This window comes from Equus quagga, chromosome 6, assembly GCF_021613505.1.
Source record: "Equus quagga isolate Etosha38 chromosome 6, UCLA_HA_Equagga_1.0, whole genome shotgun sequence".
Classification (NCBI taxonomy): Eukaryota; Metazoa; Chordata; class Mammalia; order Perissodactyla; family Equidae; genus Equus; species Equus quagga.
This window is the reverse complement of record NC_060272.1, coordinates 83,449,371-83,457,645: the sequence shown is the minus strand read 5'-3', so window position 1 is coordinate 83,457,645 and position 8,275 is coordinate 83,449,371. Positions and strand designations below refer to the sequence as shown.

The 8,275-nt window shown below is 42.9% G+C and overlaps 1 protein-coding gene across 2 annotated transcripts in view; it reads left to right on the top strand.

Moving 5' to 3' along the window:
* Positions 1-1,801: 1,801 nt before the first annotated feature.
* The window catches only part of LOC124240921 (zinc finger protein 782-like), a 39,252-nt gene continuing 32,778 nt past the window's right edge, over positions 1,802-8,275 (top strand). For both annotated transcript variants that reach the window (XM_046664192.1, XM_046664191.1), the window contains exons 1-4: positions 1,802-2,155; positions 3,507-3,734; positions 4,109-4,202; positions 4,534-8,018. In XM_046664192.1, coding sequence (XP_046520148.1) covers positions 7,899-8,018 — 120 coding nt within the window. In that variant the 5' untranslated portion in view covers positions 1,802-2,155; positions 3,507-3,734; positions 4,109-4,202; positions 4,534-7,898. The remainder of the gene's footprint in view (positions 2,156-3,506; positions 3,735-4,108; positions 4,203-4,533; positions 8,019-8,275) is intronic.

Below are 8,275 nucleotides of genomic sequence, written 5' to 3'. Positions count from 1 at the left end.
CAGACACGCGCCACCTTCTCACTTTCTCTTCTTCCTGGACCTGTATTGCTGCAGGAAAAGTGTTCAATGGTTTAGCAATAGCATATGTATGAATGTGTGAGGGACATTGCTGTGTCTTTCAACACATCTCTGATCGTTATATTGTTTATTTTTGTCCCATTGATAGTTCCTTCAGGTTAAAAAGTGAAAAAAACGTTGAGAGAAAACAAGCTGACAAACGTTTGAGATTCTAATCTGAATTTTGGCAAGGAATGTTTAGTGTTCTCATATAGAAAACTGGCACTTATTCAAGTTCTTTGTAATGTCAGGAGTAAAGCTTTATGCTCGTGTTCTCATGGATTGCGCTAGGTTCTTGATGACTCTATTCCTTTTTTCTCCCAGTGTGAACAGGATCTAATTAAAAAAAAATCTATCATTGTCATAAGAAATGATGGATGTTATAAAAATATTTACCAAAAGTATGCTCATTAGATGTAATTTAGTAACAAGAAGTTCCTATAATATTATGACCATATGCCCCTAATTTGCAAATAAGACAAGAGGATGCTCACTTTAGGTTTAAGTAGGGTCATCTCCGGGATGTGAATGATTTGCCTGATAACTGTTTTCTTATTTTGGATTGTGTATATTTTTGTGTATTATTCATGTAATTTTGAAAAGGTTCTTTGCTTTTTTTTTCCTTTTAAGCCCTGCTGCTTATAGATACTGCTCTTTTCTGTGTCAAAGATAAAGCGGTGAGAACAGATTAGTTAGCTCCCACTTCCATTGCCTGTCACTCACCTGCAAGCATAGAAAGGGCTGTGGCTGCACTCTCTATCTCGGCCACTAGTTAAAGTGGTGAGAACAGATTTTAATTGGTAATATACAATTGCAATAGGGAAGAGAATCCAGTATGAACTGAACTCAACTTCGATTTGTACAGAGGTGACTGGGAGTTTTAAGGGGAGAATGAAGGAATAGAGAGAGGGTGAGCCAGGGCTCAGCAGAGTGAAGGAAGCGAAAAATTACAAAAAGTGGGAAGCAGGGATTGGTCCATGTGAAAGCCATCTGGGTTTGCTAACTGGCACTTAATGAAATTAGGGTCCTACTCTCCCACAGCGACTGGGAGACAGGGACCCTAGCTTCAGGTTTTGGCTGGAACAGAGAGATCCTTTTGGCTACCTTGAGTCTTCTCAGGGAGGCACTTTAAGGGGGGTTAATGTCATTGAAGGGATGAGACTGTTAGAAACTTTAGTATTTTGTTCAAGTCTTTATAGGTCGAAGTTGACAGGCCTAGTTGAGAAGCAGGCTTAGAGGAGCCTAGCTGGAGTTTGGTGAAGGAGAGAAAATTTTTTTCATTTAGTACTGCTGTGCTCCATTTTTAATTGTTTTATAACCATTTCACAGTCTTATTCCTAGGAAATATCTCTATGAACTTTAAAATCTCTCTGCAGCTTTGCATTTAAAAGGTACACTGATGGAGGTAGTACCCATAATCCCCTCCCCTTTTTTTTCCACTCTTATTGCAAAATTTTCAAGCACTTAGAATATGGTAAAATGTGCATTTATCTATACCCAGTTCCTTGCTGAAAAACAACTTTGCTGTATTTACTTTGTCTAATTGCTTTTCCTGAAAATTTGTGAATTAACTTACAAAGATATAATTTCAATCCTAAATACTTCACTATGCTTGCCTTTATGAAACCAGTAGGTTTTTCTATGGGATTTCCGTATCATATTTACACTGAAGAGAAACCCAGTGCATATTCAAGTTTTCCCAGCTGTCTTCAATGTCTCTGGCAGCTGTTGTTTATTCAATCAGGATTTGCTCAAGGACCACGCATTGTATTTGGCGGTAGACTTCAAGTTTAACCCCTAACATTTGGGGATTCTGAGACGATCTACGCAGCAGAGGTCAACGTCAACATCTTCCAACCGTCTAAAAAACCGGAAACGCTGCCAAGTCTAGGCAAGGAGCGGGCGCGGAGTTATATGGGAAATGTAGTCTTGTACCGAACCGGCTCGCCGCGCAGCACCCCGGGAACGGGTTTTCTGTGCTCCATCTGCGGATGTACAGCCTTAGTCCCGCCCCTCGGCTTCCGCTGTCTGGGCGGCTGTGTGGAGAGGGTCGGGCAGCTCTCCATTGCTGGGGTAGTGCCGAGGGGTCGTACCTCAGGTGAGAAGGCGCGGGTGGTGGGGAGTCTGGGCGGCTTGGGGACCAGCATGGCGGGTGCACGTGTCCCCGGGGAGGAGGAAACGAGAAGTCCCGGGAGTCCCTCAGGGGGTCTCTGCAGTGTAGGAGCCTGTACAGCCCGTCGGGGGCGGGGGTCGCGTGCCCGCCCGCCCGCCTGCAGCCCGACCCGCGAGGAGCCCGGGGCGGGGCGGGGGCGTGTATAATGGCGACCGTGAGCGGCCGCAAAGCGCGGGCTGTGGGTCGGCGGGGAGAACCAGAAAGGCTCGGCCAGTCCCGGCCCTGTACGTGCAGGCGGGGCGACAGAGGGCCCCCGGGTGAGAGTCCGCTTTCTCACCGGACGGTGCTGCTGTTGTTCTGAGAGTTAGGTCAGTTCGCACCTAAAGAACACAGCCGCCTGAGTGACGCCTGCTGCTGTGTTCGCAAGACGCTTCGTTCCGTTTAGTGGGTGGCTTGTGCAAACCCCACAGCTGCTCTGTGAGGTCCGCATGACCATCAGCGTTAAAAGAAAAAAAGGAACCGAGGCTCGGGTTGGTGGAGGCACGTGCTCGGCTCGCAAACTAGCGGGGAGGGACCTTCAGTATAATAGCGAGAGTGCTTCAAATCTTAGGCTTCGTCTAGATATCACGTCTGCCAGGACCGGCATTACGCCTTCGCAGCCCTTAGCAGAGGGACCTGTCCCTGAAAACCAGGGCAGTGTGCGTGGGCTCTCACCACTGTCGCGTGTGTTCTGGAACTTCTGGGGTCTCATCAGAGTCCTTGGGTCAGACAGACGCCCGCAGCTCTTCCTGCACTGGCAGGTTCTCTGTGTTTTCAGTTCGAAATTGTAGTGAATTCCAAGAGTCAGGTTTTTGGCCCTAAAGTGAATTTGTTTCCCAGACCCGGGTCCCAGATCTTGGGAAACAAATTTATTTTAGAACAAAGCAGCTCTTGTGATGTAGGAATCAGGAGGTTTCTAGGAACAAGAATTTTACCTGGAAGCGAACACTCCTGTTCTTACTGTTCTTGCCAAAGATTCAAAGCTGAGGCAAACAAGCACAGAAAAGAGCAGGGGCTAAATTTGCATGGTCAGAAGCAGTAGTTGACCCCCTTGCCCAGTTATGGAGATGTTGCCACGTCCAGACGCCACCGCGCTGTGCGATAGTGGGAGATTTGGGCCAACTTTGAGAAGAGGGGGGTGAGTTGGGGTGGCCCAGGGGTGTGCTGCCTGAGAAAGGCCGCTTTGGGAGAGCCTGTGCGAGTGAGGTGTGGGGAAAGGTCTGCCCAGCCAAAGGGTGAAATTCCGTCTCCACTGTTGCTAAATGGCCCCCGTCCCTTCATTCTCCACTCTTTTCAGATGCTGTGCTGCTCTTACACGTGTCAGCTCCTACACGTGACATTTTTGACTTATCCTGACCTCACAGAATCCCACAATGATGGGTCACGAAGGGCTTCCATGGTCATCTACTTCTGACTCTTGAAAGCTTTAAAGAAATTGGACCTGAGCAGTTCAGTGACTTGTCAAGGCACACCCAGTGTGTGACAGAACCAGGAGGAAAACACAGTGCAGTGCACTCCGTCACAGGTAAGTCACCAAAAGCATGTTAAGAAAAGGACCTTTTGAGAAACTAACTTAGTTAAAAATGAATGAACAATTCTTGCCTTAAAGCACTCTATTCCTTTTAGTGAGCTTTCTGTGGATTTTCTCTGAGTGGTAAGCACTGTTAATAGGAAAATAGTTAAGTGATGTAGCCTAAGTATTTTGCTATGTTAATTTTAATGAAAGAGTGATGCTTTATCCTTTATGTACTGTAACTAATTCTCTCTTGTATTGGTTATTGCTGTTAACCATTAAAAAAAAAACTGAATTGTCATTTAACCATGGAAAAGTTTATATTTCGTTAGTGAAAAGCTGTGGGTTTTAGTCCACATGACCATTTCTGAATCTTACGTGGATAGGTGGTGCTGCCTCTGCCTGGTCCTCCCCAGGCCTCCCAGCTGAACCATCACAGTTCTCTACACTGCCAGGAGCAGCAGAATGGACACATCTCAGGTGAGCTCTTTGTTCATTCTCCACTTCACACTGTAATGGGTTTATGAGGTTTATAGGGGTCCATACGTTAAATGGAAAAGGAGAAATAGAAATAAAGCCAGGCTTGAGGGAAAATAAACACTTCCATGTTAGCTCTGATGTTTGCTTTTGGTTCTTGGTAGGTAACCCTTGTTTAATAAGTATATTCCCTGCAGTTATCAGTTTGCTTAGATTTCAGTTTAGTCAGGAAGGTGCATTGAATTATGTTGAGTACTTTTTCTGTCTTGCAATATTATGATTTATAAGAAATACATATATTTGGTAATTCACATGACTGAATCATATTTCGCAGATATATTTGGTGAAACTTGTGGAATTTCCTGAGCCATAGGAGCAACGGGAACATCGTTTGTTACAGTATTTGGTCTCTTGTTCTCAGTTCCTGAAATCTCCTCAGAGCCGCAAAAGTCTTGTTTATGTTAATGAAGGTGGCTTTTGGGCCCCACCCAAGGAGGGGCGCTGGTTGCCAGGAGAAGCAGCTGTGTGATCAGAGGATTGGAACTTTCAGTCCCAACCCTGATTTCTAGAGAGAGGAGGGGGCTTGAAGTTGAATCTATTGCCAATGAGCAGTGACTCAGTGGATCATGACTATGTAATGAAGCCTCCATAAAAACCCAAGAGGACAGCTCTTTGGCCCTTGTGTTTGGAGAGAGCTACGTGCCACCCTGCTGGGCCCCATGCTCCATGAGGACAGAAGCTGTTCGAGACCTTGCCCTTATGTATCTTTTCATCTGGCTTTTGATTTGTATCCTTCAGTATCCTTTGTAATAAATCAGTAGTCTAGTGAGTAAATGGGTTTTCTCGAGTTCAGTGAACCATTCTAGTAGGTTAATTGAACCACAGGAGAGGGTCATGGGAACCTGTCATTTATAGCCTGTTGGTCAGAAGTGCAGGTAACAACCTGGACTTGTGATTGGCATCCTGAGTTGGAGGGGGTTGTTGGAACCCCCAGTTTGTAGCCTGTTGGTCGGAAGCACAGGGCTTGCAGCTAGCATCTGAGGTGGAGAGTGGTCTTGTGGGACTGAGTCCTTTACCTGTGGAATCTGGGTCTCTCTCCAGGTAAGTAGCATCAGAATTGAGCTGAATTATTAGACACCCCGCTGGCTGGCGTCTGAGAACTGCTCACTGATGTGGGGAAGCCTCCACACTCACGTTGCAATGGGTCCGGGAACACTTAGTATGTATCTGTTGAAATAGAGACATGGCTTATTTCCTTTAATCTATAAATATTGTGAGTAGCATAATGAATTTTCTGATATTAATTTATTGTTGATTTTCTGTATATACCCTGCTTGCTGATGAGTTGCTTTGTATATATGTTGACTGGGGTCTTTCTGCTAGTACTTATTTATTTCTATATCACAATTATGTGAGCCTGTAATTTCCTTTTCCTGTGTTCCTATCCAATTTTGGTTTTTGGTTTTAACCTCACAAAAAGAATGGGACACATTCCTGCTCCTTTTTTCTTTGCTTAACGTTTTTCTCCCTGTAATTTATATAGGAAAAATTACCTGTTATTTGTGGGGGGATTTTTGTGTGAAGATTTGAGCGTCAAATCAGTAGATCTCTGCTGTGTTTTTCTCTCACCATGTGTCTTTCAAAGAACATAAGTACTTAATTGATCAAGTTTTCAAAGTTTTTAATCTTTTTCTTTTGCTAGTTATGCTTTTTTGGTCGTATGTAAAAAAATCTTCCTCTAAACCAAGGTCACAAAGATTTCCTTTCATATTTTTATGTTTTATAATTACAGGTCTGTCATCATTTTGAGTTAATTTCTTATTTGTGGTATGAGTTATAGATCAAGATTGTTTATTTAATTTTGCTTGTGTATGTCTGATAGTTCCAACAACATTTGTAGGAAAGAACATACCTTCTCCACTGAACTGCATTGGCACCTCTGCTGGGAACTATTTGACTTTGTGTTGTTTGTAGTTGTTTCTGGAGTCAGTATTCTCTTCTGTTGATCTATGTCAGTCCTTTTGCTAATACCATACTGCCTTGCTTACTGTTCCTTTAAAATAAATATTGAAATCAGTAATGTGAATCTCCAAACCTTGTTCTTTTTCCATAATTGTGTTGGATATTCTAAGTCCTTTCCCTCTTCATATAAGTTTTAGAATCCACTTTTCTGTCTTCAGATTGAGCTCTGATTTTGTGTGTGATCGCAATGACTCTGTACATCAATTTTAGACCTCCTTTTTGTGTTCCAAAATCATGCAACCAGCAGTGAAGTGTATAGTTCCATGTGTATGTTCACAGATACTTTGAATGCAAATGAAGAACGTTTGCCCGTTACCTTACTTTTGTTCTTCTAATCTCGGTGTGTGGCTGAGTTAGAAAACCCAGTAGTCTTCCTTCCTGTATGTCTCCTTTACTGTTCATGCAGAATACTTCTGACACTTCTGATCACCAAAAGTGTGGGTTTTTGCCCCCACCAAGCAATTCTCTGCAACACCAGCTAGGTGTCCTACAATTTAGCTCAATTCTGACACCATCTACCTGGAGATAGCATCAGATCCCATAGGTTAAGGGCTCAGACTCACGATACTGCTCCTACTCCACTTCAGATGCCAGTTGCAAGTCCAAGTTGTCCTGTGATTCTGACATATAAATCTTTTTATGACTGTAAATCTAAGGTTCCCATGACTCCCTCCTTGGGTTCGATTAATTGTTAGAGCGGCTCACAGAGCTCAGGGAAACACTTAAGTTTACCAGTTTAGTAAAGGATATGATACAGGATACAGATGGACAACCAGATGAAGAGATATATAGAGAGAGGTCTGGGAGGGTCCCAAGTGCAGGACTTCTGTCCCCATGGAGTTGGGTGCATTGCCCACCTGATAGACAGTTGTGTTCACCAACCTGGAAGCTCTTCAAATCCCGTACTTTTGGGATTTTTATGAAGGATTCATCACATGGGCATGATCAGTGATTAACTCTATTTCAGACTCCTCTCTCCTCTCTAGAAAAGCCAGGGCAGGGCTAAAAATTCCAAGCTTCTAATTATGGCTTGGTATTTTGGTGACCAGCCCCCATTCAGGAGCCTATCAGAATTGGCTCACTAGAACAGAAGAGGCAGTTAGTGCTCTTATCACTTAGGAATTTACAAGGGTTTTAGGAGCTCTAGTCAGGAACTAGGGGCAGAGACCTATGTGTATATATATATGTGTATATATAGATATATATATATTTTTTCTATTATCTCACAGTGGCATCACTATTTACCCAGTTGCTCATGCAGCTTCTCTCGATACAGCTGTACAAAAAAATAATGATTGAAATTTTGTTCCTTTCTCTTATAAGGGATCAGTTTCCCGTTCTTCATCCCCATTGCTTTACTTTAATGTAGGTTGTCTCATTTTTTTCTTTTTTTGATTCAGTTTATTTAAACTAAAAATACCCAAAATAGTTCACCCATTCCTCCCTGCCACCTTGCCTCTGGTAGCCACCAATCCGTTCTCTATCTCTATAAGCTTAGTTTTTTTTGTTTTAGATTCCACATATAAGAGAGATCATACAATATTTGTCTTTCTCTGTCTGACTGACTTCAGTTGGCACAGGGTCCTCGAGGTCCTTAAATTGGTCTCTTCTGTTTTGCTGCATAAGACTTCCTCCGCTCTTCTTCCAGAGCATTGCTTCTGAAAGACAAGTCTGATCATGTGTACTGCCTCCAGGGTTTACAGATATCTCTTCATTGATTCCCCCTTGTCCCAGCAGAGAACTCCAAATGGGTGTATGTACCCTAGAAAGCGTTCAGAACAGTCCATTGGAGTACAGGTAAAGATTACAGGAAGCCTAGTTATAATAACTATCTAAAAAAAAGGCACTAAACGTAATCAGTAATGTGTTAACTGACAGTCTATTATATAATTTGTAAGTAAATACAAATACATTAGGGAGTAAGAGTAATATTTCTACCAATTATGTTAGTACCCCAAAGTGTAAGACAGTGATAGGGCCATAATAGGCACCCATCATAAAATTTTGTTTTAACAAAATTTTGTTTTATTTATTTATTTTTTTATTTTTTATGT